A 24,214-nucleotide genomic window follows, 5' to 3' on the forward strand; every position below is an offset into this window, starting at 1 on the left:
AATATCACTTTGTCTAATACTTAGAACCTCTCTAGATATTGGGGTAAAGATGAAACTACACAAGATGCTAGAGAAGTGAAAGTTATCCAATGATAGTTGTAACTCATTACTGAAAGCCTTTTGCTAGATCTTTTACCTGATAATGAAACTGGTAATTTTTTATTAATTTCTGCCAATTTTTTAAAAATATGATTTATTGTCAAGTTGGCTAACAGACAGTGTATACAGTGTGCTCTTGGTTTTGGGGGTAGATTCTCATGATTCATCGCTTATATATAACATCCAGTGCTCATCCCAACCAGTTCTCTCCTCAATGCCCATCCCCCATTTTCCCCTCTCCCCCACAACCCCCCATCAACCCTCAGTTTGTTCTCTGTATTTAAGAGTTTCTTATGGTTTGCCTCCTCCCTCTCTGTTTGTAAATATTTTTTCCCCTTCCCTTCCTTCATGGTCTTCTGTTAAGTTTCTCAAGTTCCACATATGAGTGAAAACACATGATATCTGTCTTTCTCTGCCTGACTTATATCACTTAGCATAATACCCTCCAGTTCCACCCACGTTGCTGCAAATGGCATAATTTCATTCTTTCTCATTGCCAAGTAGTATTCCATTGTATATATAAACCCATCTTCTTTATCCATTCATCAGCTGATGGACATTTAGGCTCTTTTCATAATTTGGCTATTGTTGAAAGTGCTGCTATAAACACTGAGGTACATGTGCCCCTATGAATCACCACTCCTGTATCCTTTGGATAAATTCCTAGTAGTGCTATTGCTGGGTCATAGGGTAGTTCTATTTTTAATATTTTGAGGAACCTCCACACTGTTTTCCAGAGTGGCTGCACCAGTTTGCATTCCCACCAACAGTGCAAGAGGGTTCCCATTTCTCCACATCCTCACCAGCATCTGTTATTTCCTGAGTTGTTAATTTTAGCCACCCTGACTGGTGTGAGGTGGTTTCTCAATGTGGTTTTGATTTGTATTTCCTTGATGATGAGTGATGTTGAGCATCTTTTCATGTGTCTGTTGGCCATCTGGATGTCTTCCTTAGAAAAGTGTCTATTCATGTCTTCTGCCCATCTCTTCACTGGATTATTTGTTTTTTGGGTGTGGAGTTTGATATGTTCTTTATAGATTTTGGATACTAACCCTTTATCCGATATGTCATTTAGTTCTGCCAATTTTCTTTTTTTTGTTGTTGTTGTTGTTTACCTATTATTGAGAGACAGAGAGAGACAAAGCATGAGCATGGGAGGGGCAGAGAAAGGAGGAGACACAGAATCTGAAGCAGGCTGCAGGCTCTGAGCTGTCAGCACAGAGCCTGATGCGGGGCTTGAACTCACAAACCACAAGATCCTGACCTGAGTCGAAGTTGGACACTTAACCGACTGAGCCACCCAGGCGCCTCTAGTTCTGCCAATTTTCTGATGGAACTGCTAGTGACTACAGTGAAATGATCCACAGGTAGTCATTTGAAAAGGCGGTTGGAGAGCAAAAGCAAAGAGAGTTAAGAGTTCAATTAACAGGAAATAGAAACCCAGTCAAATGACTGCATTATGCTAACAAAATCATGTATTCAAATTAATTGTTAACTTGGTATGCCCTAATTGTTCTGTTTTATCTTGTCTTCCAGCTGAGTATGGTCTTGGTTCCATTCACTGCTGTGTGTTAAGTATCATTCCATATTTGGGAGATAGAGGAGAAGAAAACCTATTGCATTTTGCTCTTGAAGAGAAGCACAAGGACTTCCCGCTGCTTATGGCACCATGAGCTATGCAGATAGGACTTTTTGAAAGTGGTTTATTATTTAAAGGACCCTGATGTAAACCCCTTTCCCACCCATTTGCTGAGATCTTTTTCTTGTCCCATGTGAAATGATACACTATCCAACCATAAACCTATTTACAGAATGAAGTTGTAATTTATCTCCCAAGTTTGCTCAGGTACACCTTACATCCCATTGTCCATTCCTATAAGTGGCCAAAGACTGAGTAAATGGGCTGTTGTCTCACATGCTTGCATGCTCACCCACTTTCTCTCTCTCTCTCTCTCTCTCTCACACACACATATACATGAATAATTAATTTTTGATGGCAGAGACAGTATGTTATTCACCACTGTAACCTCAATTCTAGTATGATGCTTAGCATATGACAGGTTTTCCATAAATAACTGTTCAATGAATTAATAAATACTTATCTTTAAATACATTGTTACTTTCATCACCAAAAGCTAGACTGGGATTCAACCACTTGAGGCTCAGTTTTTGCTCTTAAAACAGTATTAATTTATTACATGGTTAAACATTGCCATTGATTTAAACTAAAGCATGTCAGGGGTGTCTGGGTGGGTCAGTTGGTTAAGCATCCAACTTCGGCTCAGGTCATGATCTTACGGTACATGGGTTCGTGGGTTCAAGCCCCACGTCTGGCTCTGTGCTGACAGCTGGGAGCCTGGAACCTGCAGCCTGCTTCGGATTCTGTCTCCCTCTCTTTCTGCCCCACCCTTGCTTGTGCTCTCTCTCTCAAAAATGCATATACGTTAAAAAAATTAAAATAAAATAAAATAAAATAAACTTAAGCATGTCTGAGGAAAGAGAATTTTTACCTTATCATCATGACCTAACAACATTCTAAGGATTATAGTTATTTATAGCATACTTGCTGTATTTACTAACCATGCACTGTGATTGTTTAACACAATTAATGATTTGATTGAATATTTTTAACAGCTTTATTGAGCTATAATTCAAATAACATGTAACTTACTCATTTAAAGTGATCTTTAGGGGTGCCTGGGTAGCTCAGTTGGTTAAGCGTCCGATGTCAGCTCAGGTCATGATCTCACGGTTCATGGGGTTGATCCCCGCATCGGGCTCTGTGCTGACAGCTCAGAGCCTGGAGCCTGCTTCACATTCTGTATCCCTCTCTCTCTGCCCCTCCACCACTTGTGCACTGTGTCTGTCTCAAAAATAAATAAACTTTTAAAAATTAAAACAAATGAATAAATGAATAAATGAATGAATGAAGTGATCTTTAGTTCTTAGGTTCACAGAATTGTGCAACCATCACTACAATCAATTTTACATTTTTATCACTCCAAAGCAACTCCAAACCTCTGTTCCCACTAGCAGTCACTCTTCATTCTCTTTTTCTAACTTTTTGAATCTTGTTTTATTGTCTGTAAAGTGCAAATAATAATAATAATACATATCTCATAGACTGTGAGGATTAATGATAATATATGAAACACTTTACATGGTACCTGGAACACAGTGAATGCCCAGTTAATCTTGACTATTTGTCTTAGTCCATTTGGTCTGCTACAACAAAATTCCACAGACTGTGTAGCTTATAAACAACAGAAATTTATTTCCCACAATTCTGGAGCTTGGAAGTCCAAGATCAGGGTGCCAGCATGGTTGGGCTCTGGTGAAGGCTCTCCTCTAAGTTGCAGACTGCCGACTTCTCACATGGTGAAAGGAGCAAGGGAGTGCTCTTGGGCCTCTTTTATAAGGGCATTAATCCCATTCATGAAAGTTCCACTCTCATGACCCAATCATCTCCCAAATATCTCACCTTGTAATAGTATTACATTGGGTATTATTATTTCAACATATGAATTTTGAGGGAACACATTCAGACCATAGCACTATTTTTCTTATGTAGCACTTAACACTTAATTGCTCAAAAATATAGTTATTTTGATTTTTAAAAAATTATTAGAGGGGCTCACTCAGTTAAGCAATGGACTCTTGATTTCAGCTCAGGTCATGATCTCACTTGTTAGATCAAGCCCCCTGTTGGGCTCCTTGCTGACAGCATGGAGCCAGCTTGGGATTCTCTCTCTGCCCCCACCTCTCTCTGCCCCTTCCCATCTCACATGCTCACATGCTCACACACGTGCACTCACACTCTCAAAATAAATAAACTTTACAAAATAAAAAATAAAAAATTATTAGATCCCTAAGTTTCCCTAAGCGTGCTTCCCCATCTCTTTGGAACTTATTGACTTTATAATCTTATATCCTTCAAATTTTCTGTGCCTTCCTTAAGGACAATGAATCAGCCTGATAAAAAGCTTGCGTTCATGTATTAATGAAAAGGTCCAAAAGAAACGGCTGGTCAACCAGTTACCATTCTTGCTTCCCACGTAACTGAGTTACACATTAACAATGACATTCAGGATTTAATAACTCTTATCCCCTACAGTCTAATCTCCACACACAGAGTAATTCCTTTGAAATGTAAGTCAGATCATCTCACTCAATTGAGATCTTGCTCAAATTTTTCTGTAACATCCCATCCAACCCAGAGTAAAAACTGAAAGCATTACAATGGCTCTACAAAAATTGTTAAGACTTGTGAAGCCCTAAGTGATTTGGTACTTGGCTACTCTTTGACCTCATCTCTGACCATCATGCTTTGTCTTGGGCTTTCCTTGGATCTGCCAGTTACACTTCCTCCCCAGGATCTTTGCATCTGCTGATTTTTTTTTTTTAATTTTTTTTCAACGTTTTTTATTTATTTTTGGGACAGAGAGAGACAGAGCATGAACGGGGGAGGGGCAGAGAGAGAGGGAGACACAGAATCGGAAACAGGCTCCAGGCTCTGAGCCATCAGCCCAGAGCCCGACGCGGGGCTTGAACTCACGGACCGCGAGATCGTGACCTGGCTGAAGTCAGACGCTTAACCGACTGCGCCACCCAGGCGCCCCTCTGCTGATTTTTTCTATCCACAGATCTCTTCTCACAGATTTCCACCTGGCTTCCTTCCTCAACTCCTTCACTATCTTTCCTCAAATGAGGCTCGCCATCGCCATCGCCATCCTATAAAAAATAGCAAAATCCTCCCTCCTCTTATCTTGCTTTATTTTTCTCCTTAGCACTTATAACCACCTGACACATTGTATATATACTTGTTTGTTTCTTCCTTTAGAATGTAAGTTCCAGGAGGACAGAAATTTTCATGTCTTTTTCCCCTGCTGTATCTGATCCTAATAATAGTCCTAGGTACATTTGGTATTCATTAAATACATGGTAAATGAAGGGACTTCAAAACTGTCATCTATAAGCAGGGAACTTTAGTAGTAAGCAGAGAAAATAGCAGAACCAAAGTAGTTCTGCTGGAGGACTGCTTTCAGACAGATGGAATCCTACCTTGGTTGATCAAGGGATGCATTTTAACCTAAGCTGCCACACATCTAGACACAGTCAGGTCCTTTTAAATTGCAGAATTTCATGAAATGTTACAGCTAGTTCTAAAGTGGGTAGACAGAGACAGAAATAAAGATACAGAAAGGTTGAAAGTTATCTGATTTCCTGCCTCAACACTCCTTCCCTCCCCCACAACAAATATGCTTTCTGTGTATTAGGATGGGTTTGACTATCTTTTTGTTATTCAAAATTGAATCTAATGCTAGTTTGTAGTCTCCAAAGACACAGTTTTCTAGATAATGAATTTTGAAGATCTTAGATCATGCTTTTGACAATCATGGTTAACTTTGCAGTTGGAGTGGGTAGCAGCACAATTGTGGATTAAGCAATTCCCAGAGTGCATCTCTAGGTGGATTCTGAGGAGTGAGGCAAAAGCATGTTTACAATTACAGCTAGCATGAAAACAGAACTACATTTCCCAGAGTGCATCTCTAGGGGATTCTGGGAAGTGTGGCAGAGGCAGCCATGGTCCCTGTGGGGAAAGGAAGCCCTACTTCCCAGGAACATTAGAAGTTTCCTGGTTTCTGCTGATTCTTGAGGCCTAGGAAGGTGCCCTCCCCCAACAGAATTCAGAGTGAGTACAGTAGAACAGAAAACTGTTGAGATTCCAAGTGCAGGAGGGATTTTATGGGGAGACATAATCAAAACTTGAAAAAAGCTCTCGGTCACAGCATTTTGTAATTTTAGCTTAGTCTCCCTTGCTTCTTGAAGAAACCAGGGAATGACCACAGTTTTACCCGGTAACTGAAGCTAATATTTTTCTGATACTTTCTTGGAGAGTCATTTAAAAATGGAATTTGCTAACTTCTTTGCATCGTGCCTGGATTATATTTGAATTAAGGGAGGAAACAATGTTTAAAAAGCAAACCATAAAGCTACTTAGTGAGACCTTGAAATCTGTATCCTCAGTTTTGCATATTTCCTCATTCCATTGAGGTCCACAGTAATGAATAGACAGACTGTCTGAAAAGGGCTCTCTCAAACACTACCAAACTTCCTTGTAGATGTACCACAGAGATTCGAGATGGGCTTTTTCTTCATGTTGTAGTGCTTTATAAAGTAATCTTTCTTCAGTTAAGATGAACAGGATGAGAAATGTGGGAATTATTTATTACAGGAGGTTGAGAGAAATTGTTAATCTTAACAGTCTTACCTCCTCATTGAATAGTTTTTGGTAAAAAATAATATTCTTTCATCTGTATTAGTCTTTGTACTTTTTAAAAACATGAATGTTAAAAATGAATGTTAAAAAGTGCTTTCCCATGTATTTTGCATCAAAACGTGGGTTTTGGAGCCATGTAGCCCTGGGTTTGAAATTACCGCTTTCTAAACTGTGATTTCAGATTGGTTAAACCTTTATCTTCCTCACTTGTAAAATAGGATAAATTCATTCATTCATTCATTCATTCACATGTATTGTGTTTTACACTGTGGTAGGACAGTGCTAGATGCTATAGATAGGGAAAGATACAATCCCAACCCTTAAGGATTTTGCAGTCTAACGGACCTGAGAATTAGTATGTGAAAACTTGATGGCTGTAATACACTTTAGATCCATTTTCTCTCCTTTCTTCCCTTGTGAGAAGTGAGACAGACACCAAGCTTGGACAAGCTAGGTAACAGCCCCAGGTCACAAATTCAGTTAGTTGGGTGCCTGGAATAAAAGTCCAGAGTCTCTTCAATGCTGACTTCCCTGTTCCTTCCTCAGTCTGGAGATAGGCACAGGCACTGTAAACAAAATGAAAGGCAGGCCTCAGTTTATCATCTAAGGCAAAATAACAGTGCTAGTATTTTCTTCCAAAACTCATTTAGTGAATAGTGAGCTTTTATCCCTAGCTTGCCATCAGGAATAAAATATGATAGTAATTGCCAATTCAAAGAAAAACAGCTATTCTCTTTGTAATGTGTTATTTGAGTGGCTGGATGTGAGGATCGTAGCAGGTTTACCAGTTGTTTTCCACCGTGTTTACTAAAGGTGAGCCCTTGAGCCAACACACATTGAATAAAACATCATACCTTAAGATCCCTAAAAGAGTAAACAAATCACAAACCATTTAGAAAAAAAGCAACAAAGTTTCCCTGCATTAGATTTCTAAATAGTATGGAGCTATGAGAAATTACATTTTCATCCTAAAAGTAATTCATATATCCTCCTTATGGTTAAAAGAACCTCTTTTTTTCTACAGAGGTTCAGTCTTAATGACTGAGCCCACAGAGAAGAGCAGTACATATAGCAGTTGGTTCCTATAGTGTGTTCCTGTGATCACATTATGGAAAATGCTATCAATGTACTATAAATATTCTAAAAACTAGAATGGTTGAAATGCTAGTGTAAAACCACAGTAAATAAATGAGCATGGGACATCAAACAATTTGAAAAGGGAAACCGGAACTATTAAATCTCAAAACACTCCCAAACTCTATAGTTAATCAAAGAGATATAACATGAAAGTCCCCCCACCCTAGCTTTTTTTTTTTTTTTAAAGTAAATACTACTGAATCTTGTAAGTGTGGCAATGTGTAGAAAAAGCCATAGGATTTTAAACTAAATTTTCTCCCAGTAATTCTACTTTGGGAAACTTAAAAGAAGTAACCTGAAAATATGCACACAAGTATTTAGTGGTATCTTATTTCTGGTAATTTAAAATAAAAAAATCAGGGGATTCTTATAATTTAAATGAGCTATTTAAAAGAGAAATAGAGCTGATTTTTAAGGAAATCATTTTTTCTTCTTTGACTTTTAAATAATCTCTTACTGCTCTCTATACTGCTTTTATATAAGACATGTATAAAAAATATACAAGGGACCATTTAGAAAAGGAATTAGACTTAATCTTTATCTATTAGATTTATGGCTTCACCAATGAAGGTACAATTCTCAGTTAAAATAAGTCTGGTTTTCCTCTTGATTGTTAGTATGTTTTCAAACCTACATTAAGAAATTGACTGGGGCGCCTGGGTGGCGCAGTCGGTTAAGTGTCCGACTTCAGCCAGGTCAGGATCTCGAGGCCCGTGAGTTCGAGCCCCACGTCGGGCTCTGGGCTGATGGCTCAGAGCCTGGAGCCTGTTTCCGATTCTGTGTCTCCCTCTCTCTGCCCCTCGCCCGTTCATGCTCTGTCTCTCTCTGTCCCAAAAATAAATAAACGTTGAAAAAAAAAATTTATAAAAAAAAGAAATTGACTACGTTTTTTACAAGCTCTGTGACCACCATCCCCTGAGTCAGCTGACCACGATAATCTACAACTAGCTAAAGTTAATTTAGTAACAAAAACTAGGCAAAACATCAGGAAGCCAGTGGGCCACACAGATTAGTTGGTATAGCTACAACCAAACAGCTCTTGGCTTTCAGGATTCAAGAAATTCACCAGAGGAAATCCTTTTGGTTCCCAGGGAATGTGGTGAGGTACTCCTAAGAACACTGGCTTGGAACTAGCCTCAGTATGCAGTGAGTCTCAGGAACTACTTATTACCTTTATTTTATTGTAAAGGAGTATGTACAAATGGTTAGAATTTTTTTTTTAAGTACAGCAATGTATAAGTAAATGTCAAAATTATAAGTACCCTTTTCAGTCCTTCTCTCCATCCCATTCTTCCAAATTAGTCATCTGTTAGCAATAGCGATTTGGTATGTTCACTTCTAGTCACCTTAAGATATGTTTACTGGTGGGGTGCCTGGGTGGCGCAGTCGGTTAAGCGTCCGACTTCAGCCAGGTCACGATCTCGCGGTCTGTGAGTTCGAGCCCCGCGTCAGGCTCTGGCCTGATGGCTCGGAGCCTGGAGCCTGTTTCCGATTCTGTGTCTCCCTCTCTCTCTGCCCCTCCCCCGTTCATGCTCTGTCTCTGTCTGTCCCAAAAATAAATAAACGTTGAAAAAAAAAAAAAGATATGTTTACTGGTATGTATATGTCCTTTTCTTTATAAATTAGATCATGGTAAACCAACCAAATATTATCTGCTTTTTTTACTTAATCATATGTTCTGAATATGTTTCCCTGTTACTATATATGTACATTTCCACTGTTATTTTCTATTTATTTTTAAGAGCTGTATATTATTCCCTTTTAGTACACTTTTCAGTTAACATTCCAGTACATATCCTTTCCTTCTTAGGATAAATTTCTAGAAGTAAAAATTGCTAGGTAAAAGGGATGTTTATTTAGCATTTTGATAGATATTCCCAAATTGCCCCCCCCAAAATATTTACATTCTCAGAGTTTGTACATGAGACATACATATATATATGACATGTACATATATGAGAAATGTAAATACATTTCTTCTAGCATATCACACACGTCTTTGGGTTATTAAAATAGGGATTATGCTTTTAATACTCTCCCAGAATGCTTTGTAACCCATATATCACATGTTGTTTTCTGGGAAAGCTGTGTTTGTTTTCTCTCTCCTGCTAGAGTCCCTTGACAGCAGGTTTTTCATCTGGTACATTTCTGTGTTCCTTAAAGGACCTTGCCTAAAGTCAGCTTTCAATAAACACTCTTTGTTGAATGTCGTTTGCTAAATATATTTTACCCTTGGCTAGGACATAGATTTAGCCAAAACTGTCCAAGGATTAGTCATCAGTGATTCACAATTATGCAACCAAGAAGTAAGCCTAAACTCAGCGATTTGTTTAGTGTTAAAGCTTGCTTCCCTTGGGCACAGTTAAAAGGGTGGTTGGTTATTTAACTGTACTGATTTTCTCGTTTCAGTGGAACTCCTTGACTTTTATTGCCAATGTGAAATGTACTTTTCACGGGGAATAAAATACTTATTGATAAACAATTTAAAAGGAATCACCTTCTGCAGAATGGATTCATAAGATACAGAATTTTTTTTTCTCTCAGTGAGATTCAAAAAATAGAAAATGTCTTGAATTCATGTAGATTTGCATAGCTGCCTTTTGAAATATTTTCCTAATGGCCATGATTTTATATTTTTCTTATCTATAGGATTCCTCTTACTTCATTCTTGGAGGGACTGGTTTTCATATATCCTGAGAAACTTTAGCTCCATTACTCTGGAGACACTCCCAGGCTTACCTGTGTATTAGAGTAATGCTAGCTGCTGTAACAAACTTCAAAAATTCAGTAGCTTAATATGGTAGAAGTTTATTTCTCCCTCACAAATAGTCCAGAGTGGTGTGGTGGAGGGGGGTTTGTGGTTGGCAGGTGGCTTTTCTCGGTGTTGTGATTCAAGGATACAGCTTCTCCGTCTAATGACTGCCATTCTGGAGTCTTCTAAGTAGGAAGAAAGAGGATGGAGAAGGCATACCCACGTCTTAACTGCTTCAGCCTAGAAAAGATATACATCACTTCCACTCACATTCCATGTTAAGACCTACTTTTGGCCCTGCTTAGATACAGGAGAGGAGAGAAACGTAGATCTTGGCTTAGCAACTATGTTCTAACAACAAATCCGCAATATGGAAGGAGGAGCATATATTTTTTTATGGATAGTTAGTGGATTCTCACAATAACCTATTAGGTAGGCAGAACAGGTTTCAATTTTGGATTAGAAGAGGTACTGAAAAGTTGAAATCCCACAGCTAGTTAGTGGTAGAAATGCAATTTAGAAAAGCCAGATCATCTGACTCCTATTCAGTTTCTCTTTCCTTAATATTAAAAAGTAATCCTATCCTGGCTTAAAGTGTAACCCTCTTGGTGATTCATTACTTTAAATTGCATACTATGACTTTTTTTTTTTTTAACTCCTCTTTTCTCTAAGGACCTGACAATGTCCCTGTATTGTGGAATTGCTTGCAGGAGAAAATCTTTTTGGTCCTATAGGCTGCTGTCAACTTATGTCACTAAGAGCCGGTGAGTTGTGACCAACCTGAGCTCTGATTATTCTCTTTGGCCCATTACATTATAAAATATAAATATCTCAAAATCCTATATTAAGGAATCCTATATTAAGGAGAATTAAGGATGCATGATTAAGATTTACATATGGGGTTCCTGGGTGGTTCAGTTGGCTAAGCGTCCCAGTCTTGATTTTGGCTCAGGTCATGATCTCACAGTTGGTAAGATTGAGAGGCTTTGGGCTCTGTGTTGACAGCACAGAGCCTGCTTGGGATTCTCTCTGTCCCTCTCGTGCACACGTGTTCTCTCTCTCTCTCTCTCTCTCTCAAAATAAATAAACGAACAAATAAAAAGATTTATATATAAGGATGTTCATTGCAAATTATTTATAATTGGAAACATTCTAAATAAACTAAATTTCCAATAATATCTAAAATATCTGACATACTTAAATATATTTAGTTCTATTAAGATAAGAACTTTGTCTTTCCTGCTATGGTACCCCTAGTGCATAAAACAATACCTGGGTACAGAGTAGGCACCGAAGGATTGTTGAATGGATGAATGAACAGTAAGGGACAAATTAATTGAATTATGGTATGCCCATATGATAGAATGAAAAACTATACTGAGTGATAGTTCATGAAGTTTCCTGAAAATAAAGTGATAACTCTAATCCCCTCAACCCCTAAGAAAGAACTAAACTACCAGTGAAAGATAGACCAGGAAAAAAAAAAAAAACCTATACCAGTATAGGTAGATGGTAAAGGACTTTTTTTGTCACGGCTTGGGCAAATTTGAAATCCATGAATCTGAAATCACTATCCTGCTCTCATAGTTTTGGGGTTTAAATTTGCACCATCTGTGCGGTATGGATCCCAAACCCAACCTAAAAAAAGAATGTAAGTAGTAGTCCTAGACTTATAATACCCCTGGGCACCTTGCAGAAGCAAATATAAAATTCCTCTGAAGAGATACAGTCCTAACCAAGGCTTCCTACATAAAAAGCTCTGTCAGACAGGAATGCCCAGTCCAAAATTTAAAGACCCCTAAGCATACACTCTGACATAAGCAGGAGAAAACAAAATTGCAGCCCTTATTTTAGATACTGTTGGGCATTTAGGTTATTTGCAGTTCTCAGGCCGAGACTTTGAGAGCAATAATTGAATTATTGAACAATTATTGAATAGTCTAAAAAATGACTGTGTTAAAGTGACTTAAAAATGAGTAAAAAATCCTGAATGAAATTCTTTCAATAAGGAACATGGTGTGAAAAAATGTTAAAGAAAAAAAGGCTACAAATTAGTAGGTATGGTTCTGAATACACCTACATTCATATAGATACACAATAAATAGTTCGAAGAATTCTCAGGTGTAAAGAGCGATCATCTCTGAATGGTGAGATTCTTGATGATTTCCCTTTTTTGAACAAATTGTTAACTATATTTACTGATTTTTACTGATGACTTTTTATTTTTATAAATAGGAAAAAAAAAAAGTTTAAGTCTGATAATCTTAGTGTTGTTTCCATGCTATTATAACTAAGGGAGGAAAATGAATTTTTAAAATTAGTGTTCCTGATCAAGAAGAAAAATGTAAGGGGGCGCCTGGGTGGCGCAGTCGGTTAAGCGTCCGACTTCAGCCAGGTCACGATCTCGCGGTCCGTGAGTTCGAGCCCTGCGTCGGGCTCTGGGCTGATGGCTCAGAGCCTGGAGCCTGTTTCAGATTCTGTGTCTCCCTCTCTCTCTGACCCTCCCCCGTTCATGCTCTGTCTCTCTCTGTCCCAAAAATAAATAAATGTTGAAAAAAAAAATTAAAAAAAAAAAAAAGAAAAATGTAAGGATCTTTTTGGATCTCAGTTCCAGTTCCAGTGAGGCCTCGAGTTTAAGAACTTAACCTGGGTGTTTTTGTAGGTGTTTTGTTTTATAGGGTCATTAGGGCAAAGCACAGGTTGTACCACTCTTACTGTTCTCTTAGGAAGGCAGCAGTGTTTGTTCTATTGTTTATATTTGGTAACTTCTGAGTGGCACATGTCTCTCCTTTGACATGCATTAAGTCTTTGCCCCAGGAAGCCGCAGTCACTTTTAAAAGGTTTAAAAATACCATGAGGATTAAGATCTCAGGTTTCTTTGGTCTTGTGTTTATAAAGAGCTCATTGTAACTCCCTTTATCATACAGTCAAAAATAGGTTCTGGGGCGCCTGGGTGGCTCAGTGGGTTGGAGCATCAGACTTCCACCCAGGTCATGATCCCTTGGTTTCTGAGTTCGAGCCCCACGTTGGGCTCTGTGCTGACAGCTCAGAGCCTGGAGCCTGCATTGGATTCTGTGTGTCCTCTCTCTGCCCCTCCCCTGCTCACACTCCCTCTCTCTCTCAAAAATAAACATTTTTTAAAAATTAAAAAAAAAAAGTTTCCTAAAGAGACCACTGAGGCACATTTATCATTTTGCTTTGCAGTTCCATGTTGAGCTAACACTATTGATGTTACAAAAGCTCCCAGATCCTACAGAAAATAACCATAAACTGTGTTGCCCACTTAAGTGACAAAATCTGCCATAAGTCTGAGTCTCTTTGGGGGCTTTTAACAGGCAAGAATGGTTATCCCTAAGGCTCTAGAAGGAGAATCCCACATTCAGTACCCCTTGAGTCATGTGGACCCTGACCTGATCTCCAAGGCTCTTGACTTAGGTCATCTTTAATGAAGGTGCTTGGAAAGCCTAGAACTGGATCAAATACTACTTCTTTTAGAGAAACTAATGATAGGATGTTGTCTTTTCTGTATTTGTATTTTGGCTATTGAAAATATTACACTTACTAAGTTAAGTGTAGGTCAAGCATGGGCATCACTTTCCCATTAGTGGTCTCTTCCATAGAAATAAGGAGCTAATGTGGGGCGCCTGGGTGGCGCAGTCGGTTAAGCGTCCGACTTCAGCCAGGTCACGATCTCGCGGTCCGCGAGTTCGAGCCCCGCGTCAGGCTCTGGGCTGATGGCTGAGGCTGGAGCCTGTTTCCGATTCTGTGTCTCCCTCTCTCTCTGCCCCTCCCCCGTTCATGCTCTGTCTCTCTCTGTCCCAAAAATAAATAAATGTTGAAAAAAGAAATTAAAAAAAAAAAAAAGAAAGAAATAAGGAGCTAATGGTGTCCACGGGGGTGGTGGGGTGGGTGGGGACTAGATGTTTGAAGCTACAATGGATTGAAGATAAAATCTGGTCTTTATCATCCCTAGACTGAATGAGAGTTACTTAAGTTATACTGTTTGCTCTTTGTCTGCAATAATAAAGCCTGCTCCCATCTCTAGGTATTCTGTGGTTGATGTTTTATCACTGTACTTGTTTTTCTTTCACTCCACTGCATGTAAATTCTTGCCTCACAGCGTAATATTGGCAAAGTACCTTGAGGTTCAATTCAGTAAATATTTATTACCCTTGAAGTTCAATTCAATAAATATTTATTGAATTGAGCCATTCAATATGCTAATTACTGGAGATACAGAACTAAGGCTGACCCTGTCCTGAAGGAGATCATAGTTTTTCAGGGGAGACAGACAAATTAACAAATGGTATAATAGGAGTGCAACCACAGAAGTATGGGCAAATGTGTATAGAAGCACAAAGGAAGGAATGAAATGATTGCCTGCAGCCAACTGAAACCCTTTTCAGAGCAATTTAGGATATAATATAAATAAAAGGAAATATGGTAGGAGAGGGATGCAGGGACAGAGCTCTAAAAGGTGAATGTTGTATAAGTAGGTGTGGTTTTGTAATGCTTTGATTATTTCCAAAATACAGGTATTTATTTGAACTGAAGGAAGATGATGATGCATGTAAAAAAGCCCAGCAGACAGGAGCATTTTACCTCTTTCATAGCCTGGCTCCTTTGCTTCAGAAATCAGAACATCAATACCAGGCCCCCAAGCATAGCCTACTAGGTAAGCCCAAAGAGGACCTGTAGAATAGACCAGCCTGTGGCCATTAAGCAGAATTCCATCCATATCAAATCCCTGAGAAAGGATCTTTTGACCTGAGAGTCCAGATTTTTCAAACTGTTTCTGCCAGTTAGTAGCGTACAAACCTGAGTTGTCCAGATATTATATGGTGATGGTGTGAACCAGCACTGCCTTAAACGGGTTAGCGAGACTGCCGTCCAAATTGGAACCCACCGCTTGTTTTGTAATGTAAATATTTATTGGAACACAGTCACGCTCATTCATTTACATGTTGTCTGTGACTGTTTTGGCACTACAATGGCAGAGCAGTTGTGACAGGGACCACATGGCTCGCAAAGCCTAAAATATTTTGCCAAACCCTGCCTTAGGCCAGTGATTTCCAGCCTCCATGGAGTTGCACACTGTTCTACTGTTTAAGATCTGCGTAAGGACTTCATTTCTTCTAGAAGGGCCAAAATAAGGGGTGCCTCAGTGGCTCAGTCAGTTAACTGTTCAACTCTTGCTTTTGGCTCAGGTCATGATCTCACAGTTCGTGAGTTCAAGCCCCACATTGGGCTCTGTGCTGACAGTGCAGAACCTGCTTAGGATTGTCTGTTTCTCTCTGTTTCTGCCCCTCCTCAACTCTTCTCTCTCAAAATAAATATATTTTATTTAAAAAAAAATTTTTTTTTAACGTTTATTTATTTTTTGGGACAGAGAGAGACAGAGCATGAACAGGGGTGGGGCAGAGAGAGAGAGAGGGAGACACAGAATCGGAAGCAGGCTCCAGGCTCTGAGCCATCAGCCCAGAGCCTGACGCGGCGCTCGAACTCACCGACTGCGAGATCGTGACCTGAGCTGAAGTCGGACGCTTAACCGACTGAGCCACCCAGGCGCCCCACAAAATAAATAGATTTTAAAAAATTTTAGAAGGGTCTATGGCCATACCATCCTGAACGTGCCCGATCTCCTCTAAAAAATTTTAGAAGGGTCAAAATTAAAAGTGATTTAAAATTAATTTGTTTTGAGAACTTTTTAAGGGTATGTAACTAGGCATACCTAAGCCATTGGGATTTTGCATTCAAGGTACTCTCAGTTTTACATGATATCACTATATACTGACTTCTAAATACAAACAAAGCCAGTGAATTTCCTCCATGGGTCAGATATTGGAGTATTTGGATAGTTTCTAGCAGTGCAGAAGAGTATAAGGATGCCATCAGAAGGCAATGTTACGTTGTATTATGAACAAATAAATATAAGTCCTTCATGCAGAGGAGGACAGGTTTTCTCTCTAGGCATCATTTGTCTTATACAGACTGGGATCTCAGATGAATCGTCTATCCTAGTCCATACAAGCAGCATAATCTGGAGACTAAATCATATTTAACTGATTTGTTCTCTTCCATTTTAAGCATGACACATTTATTTCCCCAGTGTCATACTACATTAACTATTGTGTATTTTTTTAACTAGGGGATATGCTCCTTTCATGATACATTCATGAGAGTCCAGTGTTCTTTAGTCTAAACACTTTAGGTGGCTGATGAGAAGGTGGAGGCCTAGAGAGGTTAAGTGATTAGACCAAGATGACATTGCTAATTAGCTGCAGGGCAGTGACTAGAAGCAGGTATATCTACTTCAAACTGAAGTAGAGGATTTCCTATGAGTCTAATATGGCTGTGGTGATTTAATTAAAACCTTTGTTTTTCTCCCTTCTCCCTTTCTGTTTCTTAGAGTTGGAAAGGCTCCTAGCTAAGTTTGGACAGGACACACAAAGAATAGAAGATTCTGTGCTGATTGGATGCTCTGAACAGCATGAAGCATGGTTTGCTCTGGATCTAGGTCTAAATAGCTCCTCTTCCATAAATGGTATAGAACATTCTTCCTAATGGGCACTTCCCAGTGGTGCTCAGACTTTGGGGTTTCAACATAATAGCAAAATTTCAAAGAAAATTTTGAGAACACCAAAAGGTTATTAACTTTGTCTTTTTTTTAAGTTAGGATATAAAAAATCCTACCATCTACTATCATTATCATTTAAAGAAAGTAAAGAACATTTTAATACCTTCTCAGGTGGTAGGTACACCGATGTTTATTGTATTATTCTCAGTACCTTGATACATTTTATATTTCTTAACTATTTCATAAGCAATGTTTTAAAATTAATGACATTGTTCTTATCTCAAGTGGGAAGAAATATGTTACCACGCAGTAGCTCAGGGTCTTCAGACCTACATTTGGGAACCAGGTTGGTATAGGTTCATGGCTCCTATTAGGCCTTCCTTCTCTCTTTCAGGGTCTAGGTGTAAATGTAATGGTGCTGGAATGAGGTGCAGATAGAAGCCTAGACATTCCATTTTACCTCTTTTTCAGGGATAGCATGTGGCTAGTGCAAGTATTTTACTCTGAAGAGGATCTTGAGAAATACTATGCTCTAATTTTTCTCAAATTTGCATGAACATAAGAATCACCTAATGCTTATTAAAAAATACAGATTTCTGGCCCTCACTCCCTTGCTGTTCAGAATCTCCAGGTAGAGGCTTAAGAACCTATACATTTTTTATTTTCCCTAGTTAAGTCTTATTAGGTGAGTTTGGGAAACACTGTTCTAACAGGTATCCTTGAGAGGGGCCCCAAGGCAAAGTTTGGCATTTGTTTCATTTCATTCTCATTTCTCCTTTTCTAGCTTCCTTACAGAAACCAGAAATGGAGACAGAGCTCAAGGGGTCTTTCATGGAGCTGAGGAAGGCTCTCTTTCAGCTGAATACAAAGGATGCCTCCTTGCTGTCCACGGTAGATTCTGACTTCTCAGTTCTGTAGAAAATTTAGTAAAGCAGTGTTGATGGGTGAATACATGCATGCATATGCAAGGCTAGAATGACATTTGATTTCCTCCTGTGCAGAGAGATCATGGTCCTTCCTATAAACCTTGGCTGGACAATGTGCTGTAGGAAGAGTGCTTATTCTTCTTCCTTTTGTCCTTATTTTTGGCAGGACCATTTTCTCCTATAGCAGTCTGATTATCAGCCTCATGATATTTTTAATGACCCACAGCATAATATATACATCATCATGTTACTCCTATGAGAAATTCCTTTGTATTGCTTTAATGACATCCTCACAGCTTTGGATTTCACTTGCTGAAGTACTTTTGGTTTTTCATTTAATTTTTTTTCTGCAAATATGTATTTTTTAATGTTTTTGAGAGAGAGAGAGAGAGAGAGTGAGCAGGGGGAGGGACAGAGAGAGAAGGGGACAGAGGATCCAAAGCGGGCCCTGCACTGACAGCAGCAAGCCTGTTGCGGGGCTTAAACTCATGAACTGTGAGATCATGACCTGAGCCAAAGTCCAACTTTCAACCAACTGAGCCACCCAGACACCCCTGCAAATATGTTTAATGCACTTAGATTACACAGAGGAAGAGGAGCAAGAAAGAAACAACATCTAGGTGAGTCGCCCAAAAATTCTTACAGATGTCCCAGGCTGGCTGCAGCCCCCAGGAACCAAGTCACTATTGACATTAGAAATTAATATAAATTTTTACGGAAGTCTGCTCATTGCAGCATTCAGGTACTTGTACAAAGGGAGGGCTCCCTACAGGGCTTGTAACAGGAACCCAGGTACCTCACCTGGCATGGAGAACCTAGAAGCCAGAGAGAAAAGACAACTGGATTAAAAAAAAAAAAAAAAATACGGTCAAGAGAGTTCTCTACTGGTCTGCTCCATAGAGTACCAACCTTCAGGTTGTTTCTGTGCTCTCAACTCCATCTCAAAACTCAGTCCCAAGGCTCTTGTGTTTACTTTTAAAAATGCTCAAGCCCTTTAGACTCTTCCCCAAGGCTTCCTAGTCCCTTCCCTAAAGCCTTGCCTTTGGAACAGGAAGAGAAGGGCAAGAAGTTGTTCATTTAATTTAAAAAGACACCTCTAAACATTTTTATTTGCAAACAAATTCCACTTTTATTGGGAGGAGTACATGTTGAGGTAATGTCTTATTTTAAGTTGGGTCATAAGTGCATGGGGCATTCATTACAATACTTTATATATTATATGTACTTTAAATAATTCATAATACATTTAAAATATACTTTCTTTTATTCATATTAGATGCTAGAGGAATATGTTCAGACATTTTTCCTTGTTTTTAAAGTTTAAATGGTTGGGTGACTGGGTGGCACAGTTAAGCATCTGACTTCAGCTCAGTTCATGATCTCATGGTTTGTGAGTTCGAGTCCTGCCTTTACGTGAGCATGAGCCCCAATTCCGGTGAGCTCAAGCCCCATATTGGGTGAGCCCTGCTTCTCTCTCTCCCTCTCTCTCTCTGCCCCTCGTGGGATTCTCTTTCTCCCTCTCTTTCTCTTGTTCTTTGCTTGCCTACACCCAATCTCTCTCTCTCTCTCAAAAAAAAAAAAAAAAAAGAAAGAAAAGAAAAAAAGAAACCAAACAAAAAAAGTAAGTTTAAACAGTTAATAACCATTTAAAGTAGGTGAGCTGGAGGTGCCTGGGTGGCTCAGTCGGTTAAGTGTCTGACTCCTGATTTTGGCTTAGGTCACGATCTCACAATTTGCGATTCGTAAGACTGAGCCCCAAGTGGGGCTCTGTGCTGACAGCGTAGAGCCTGCTTGGGATTCTCTCTCCCTCTCTGCCCCTCCCCTGCTCGTACTCTCTCTCTCTCTCTCAAAATAAATAAACATTACAAAAATAATAAAGTAGGTGAGCTGGAAAGGGATTGGCTTTTCCCTTTGACTTGCTCTAAATACTAGGCCCAGGACTATTATAGGTGAGCTCCATATTCTCTCCAAATGAAACCAAGCCCATCTTTGTATTCCTAGGCTCAGGCTCTTCTCCGTTGGCATGACGGTCATCAGTTCTGTAGCAGAAGTGGGCAGCCCACCAAGAAGAATACGGCTGGCAGCAAGCGTGTATGCCCTTCCAATAATATTATCTATTATCCACAGGTAAGCACTACTTTAAAAGGACAGTAATCCAAGAAGGCTATGCGCTACTCTGTCCTGGGGACAAAAGCCTGTACAATTCAAAGGCTCTCCTTAGTTATCCAATCCTTCATCCCATTAATAGGCTCCAAAGCCCTAATGTCGAAGTTTCTATCCCCTTTTCCTAGATGGCTCCTGTGGTGATCACTCTGGTGTCAGATGGGACTCGATGCCTGCTTGCCCGCCAGAGTTCCTTTCCCAAGGGAATGTATTCTGCCTTGGCAGGTTTTTGTGATATAGGTAAGGAGTTTAGGACATATACAGATGACTGGAGGACACAAAAGCTTAATAATAGTAGGTATTTCTTTGCCTTGTTGCCACAGTGCTTGGAGTATTAAGCACCCTCTTCCCTATGATGTCAAGAAAACTGCCCTCTTTGGCACCTGTGTGGTTCAGTTGGCTGAGCATCTGACTCTTGATTTCAGCTCAGGTCATGGTCCTAAGGCCAATGAGATGTCAGGCTCTGTGCTGAGCATGGAGCCTGCTTAAGATTCTTTCTCTCTGGAGTGCCTGGGTGCTCAGTCAGTTCAGTGTCTAACTCTCAATTTCGGCTCAGGTCACAATTTCACCGTTTGTGAGACTGAGCTCCATGTCGGGCTCTGGATTGACAGTGCAGAGCCTGCTTGGGATTATTTCTCTCCCTCTCTCTCTGTGTCTCCCCTTCTCATGCTCTCTCTCATCCTCTCTCTCAAAAATAAACAAATATTAAAAAAAAATAACTGCCTTCTGGCATTATAATTTTTCAATATTAGGCAAATTTTCAAGCATACAGCATAGCTGAAAGAATTCTACAGTTAACACTTATCCATACTTACCACCTAAATCCCATAATTTTTTTCTTCATTTACTTTATCACATATCTATCTATTCTATCCATCCACCAATCCGCTTTATTCTTTGATGCATAGTTTGCAGACATTAGTACACTTCTCCCTAAATATTTCAGCATGCATTGTATTAACTAGAATTCAGCATTTACAGGTTGTTTTTTCTCAGTCTGTTGGGGTAAAATTTGCAAATGGTGAAAGGTGGCATTAAAATTTTATTAAGGCTGAGGTCAGCAGTAGCTTCTCCCACTGCCACTCTTATTTTGCATTACAACTAACCAAATGACTAGTGTAAGTATTGCAGTTCAGCCTCCAGCCCCAGACTTGATTCCCGCTGTTACAGAGACTCGTTACAGAGACTCGGGATTTAGGGCTCTCCCAAGAATACTTCATTGAAACTTTGGAGCCAGTTTCTGCTCCTTTCACAAATGGGCATCTGTATCACCCTTCCCGCTGCAGGGCTGTCCTGAATTAATCTGAGTGCTTATAGGTGAAACTCTGGAAGAGGCTGTCCGAAGAGAAGTTGCAGAAGAGGTGGGATTGGAGGTGGAAAGACTGCAGTACTCTGCATCCCAGCACTGGCCCTTTCCTAATAGCTCACTCATGATTGCTTGTCATGCAACTGTGAAATCAGGGCAGACAGAGGTAAGTTCTGATGCTTCCCTTCTGCTGTTTATTTCCTTTGCTTCACTCAAGTTGGTTAGTAGGCATGTGTGTTATCCAGCATTGTCTACATTATACAAAGGATGTGTAACATATGATTTGGTCCCTTGAAGAATTTGCAATCTTATAAAGGAAACAATCTCCATGAAAATTCAGAGCACCAACATAATCACCATTTTTCCTTATTTGTATCTCAGTCATGAGACAGTTTGTTTTTCATTATCAGGACTTTACAGAGCATCTTGCACAGAGAAGGCACACAATAAATATATCAATCAAATTGAATGATGGATTGCAGGATGGGTCTTACTGTTCAAGTCTGTTAGGATGTTGGGGACTAATTATATAAAATCCTAGGAACTTCTGGTAGAAAGGGATTTAGATGTTGCCTTACCCGGCCTCATCTTGCTTTTCGGTAGCATGCCTTGACAGATGGCATTGTGGGCACAGGTTCCTACCTGTGTGTTTCGGTTTGCATAGAATTCGTAGTATCTCATCTGTCTCAGCTTCCTGTGGGGGGAATTTGCGTTGCAAAGAAGATACTACGCTTTTGATTATCACTAATTATCCCTTATCCTTTAAAGAAGAGTAATTTTATGTTTTTAAATAGAAAGTTATATAATCAATAGGGACACAAAGAAAAACAAACATTATTTATATACTACACCTCACTGTTAACCACTCTTCAGTATTTCAGTATTTGTGCTTCCAGGATTTTTAAGATGAACTTTTTTCTTTTTCACTATTTACAAAAATATATTTAACTCTCACCTTTTAATTATGCCTCTCTTGCTTCTGTGCAATATCTAAAACTCCCAGCCTATAGATCCCAGGTATTGCTCAGTTCTGGAAACATCTTCTCACGTTTGGCTAGAGTATTCTAAATTTTATAGCTCCTAACCTTATATCCTGTTTTTCTTTATGTCTTTTAGATCCAGGTGAACTTGAGAGAACTAGAGGCGGCTGGCTGGTTCAGTCATGATGAGGTGGCCACAGCCCTGAGGAGAAATAATCCATACACTCAGCAACAGAATGGGACATTCTGGTTGCCCCCCAAGTTAGCCATTGCCCACCAACTGATTAAGGAGTGGGTAGAAAAGCCAAACTGTTCTACCCTGCCTGCTTAACTCAGGTTGAGACATCTAGATCCTTTCTCAGTATCTTGGAGGGGCGTAAGAGAGATCAGCTGATAAAGGGGAGGTGATAAAAGGCCATCTCCAGGACAACTTCATAATAAGGCAGAGTAGAAGGTAATCCTACAGTGGGCTGCCTCTAACAGCAGTGTTAAGGAAGTTCTTCTTCAAAGGCAATCAAAAATGCCAAACTGATAAGATGATGATTGTCAAAATCAGAGGGAAAGTTGAAGCATTAGTTTGGATATAGGCCTTTGTTCAGCAATTTTCATTGAGGCCTTGGAAGCAAACATCTCTTCAGCAGGTATCTTGTTAATGCTGGATTTATACTAACTGCCAAAATGTGCCTGATAGAATTTTATCTTACTATTGAAAGTATACAGCAAACCTCAACCCACTCCTGACTTTTCATCCTCACAGAATTAAGAAAAATAGCACAACCCGGGATTTAAATAAAAGTCATATTTAAGTCATCTGAAGGGATGAGGAAAGTGGGAGCCAAGGTCTTCCTCAGGGTACTCTGTAATAAATCAGATGCAGTGATGTTTTGCTGAGGTAACTGCACCCCAGTGGGGTTTATGATAGTTAAGTCTTTTGCAGTTAACTTGCTCAACTTGTGACCCAAGGAAAAGATGATCACTTTGCCATGTCTGACTTCCTAAATGCACAACAGTCACTGCCATTTGCATACCCAGTTAAGTGTTGTAACTTCACTTAAGGGATTAGTGAGGATGAACCATTTCTTGAGCTTTATCAGATAAACTAATGTAGGATTTCTCATCATTCATGTGTCATTCTACACCTCATCATAGAAGAGAAGAATTTATCTGGAGGAAATAAAGTAAATTTCCACACCTTTGTTCAGATGCATTTTTCTGTCTTATGAAGTGAGGAAATTATAGAAAGTGAGAATTTGGGACAGGGGATAGGGAGGGAGAAAAGCAATCTGTTAGTGTGATAAACATTTAAGTCCAGGTTCCAAATGTGGAAGAAATGAAGCGATGTACAGAAGAAATACAGTTAGAGGTCTGTTTGAAAAGAGGAATGGCCGGGAAAGAGTTGTATCTTGGGATGATTTTAGGTACTAATTTATGGTAAAAGACACAAGTGCCAGAGACCCTAACATTATTCACACATCAAAGTCTACAGGACTAAGCAAAAGAGATTCTAGAATTAGACAAGATGAAGCACTGAATTTCCCTCTGATCCCAAAAGGTCACTGCTTTCGCCATTGCCAGCAAATCATCAGTGCTTTGGGGAAATCAAAGTGCCTTCATCAGGAAACGTTGAGGGATAGTATGTGACGGGTCTTGATTGTCCTGCTAGGTTGGCAGCTTGCCCTGACCTGAACTGAACCCAGCATGTAGAAGGGAAAAGCACTCTCGAAAGAGAGGTCCTGAGATTTCTTCATATCTTGTAGTTAGAAGAAAACAGTTCAGGGTCCATGTGTATTACCATCTCCCAATGTTTTCGGTCTCTATGTGGGTGTGTTTGTGAGCACATGGGTACACATCCCCCAATCTGAAAATACTGACAGAAAGGGGAGTGTGCAGGATTCCTGGTTATGAGTTTCTCAAACTTACCATGGAGTAACTGTTTGCTTTTGGATTAATGTGTTGTTTTAGAAAAGAAAAGATGTGAGAGGCTAATAGAGGAG

General features: G+C 39.6%; 2 protein-coding genes across 10 annotated transcripts in view; one reads left to right on the forward strand and one right to left on the reverse strand.

Annotated features, from left to right (window-relative positions):
* Positions 1-5,679: 5,679 nt before the first annotated feature.
* NUDT13 (nudix hydrolase 13) lies at positions 5,680-23,416 on the forward strand. Of its 6 annotated transcripts, none has more exons than XM_043596626.1 (9): positions 5,680-5,791; positions 10,941-11,032; positions 14,804-14,943; positions 16,678-16,812; positions 17,630-17,736; positions 19,773-19,898; positions 20,063-20,174; positions 21,252-21,406; positions 22,357-23,416. In XM_043596626.1, exons 2-9 carry the CDS (start codon positions 10,950-10,952, stop codon positions 22,549-22,551), a joined length of 1,053 nt encoding a protein of 350 aa, XP_043452561.1. In that variant the 5' UTR covers positions 5,680-5,791; positions 10,941-10,949; the 3' UTR covers positions 22,552-23,416. The 6 variants fall into 6 exon arrangements, with proteins under 6 accessions (XP_043452561.1, XP_043452564.1, XP_043452563.1 ...); XM_043596624.1 differs by lacking the exon at positions 5,680-5,791 and adding an exon at positions 8,500-8,615; XM_043596627.1 differs by lacking the exon at positions 5,680-5,791 and adding an exon at positions 8,511-8,620.
* Positions 6,590-24,214, reverse strand: part of ECD (ecdysoneless cell cycle regulator) — a 45,528-nt gene continuing 27,903 nt past the window's right edge. For 3 of the 4 annotated variants that reach the window (XM_043596611.1, XM_043596612.1, XM_043596613.1), the window contains exon 15: positions 6,590-6,945. In XM_043596611.1, coding sequence (XP_043452546.1) covers positions 6,896-6,945 — 50 coding nt within the window. In that variant the 3' untranslated portion in view covers positions 6,590-6,895. Of the gene's footprint in view, positions 6,946-21,411; positions 22,423-24,214 lie in introns of those variants that run through there. The other variant, XM_043596614.1, reaches the window with a different exon arrangement.

The sequence above is a fragment of the Prionailurus bengalensis genome, chromosome D2, assembly GCF_016509475.1.
Source record: "Prionailurus bengalensis isolate Pbe53 chromosome D2, Fcat_Pben_1.1_paternal_pri, whole genome shotgun sequence".
In the NCBI taxonomy this organism is placed as follows: Eukaryota; Metazoa; Chordata; class Mammalia; order Carnivora; family Felidae; genus Prionailurus; species Prionailurus bengalensis.

Excerpts from the sequence above, each read along its gene's own strand:
- NUDT13 (XM_043596626.1), top strand. The coding sequence starts at position 10,950 with ATGTCCCTGTATTGTGGAATTGCTTGCAGGAGAAAATCTTTTTGGTCC. Across the intron at positions 14,944-16,677 it reads CCCCAAGCATAGCCTACTAG|AGTTGGAAAGGCTCCTAGCT; the intron begins GTAAGCCCAAAG and ends TCTGTTTCTTAG. Across the intron at positions 20,175-21,251 it reads GGCAGGTTTTTGTGATATAG|GTGAAACTCTGGAAGAGGCT; the intron begins GTAAGGAGTTTA and ends GAGTGCTTATAG.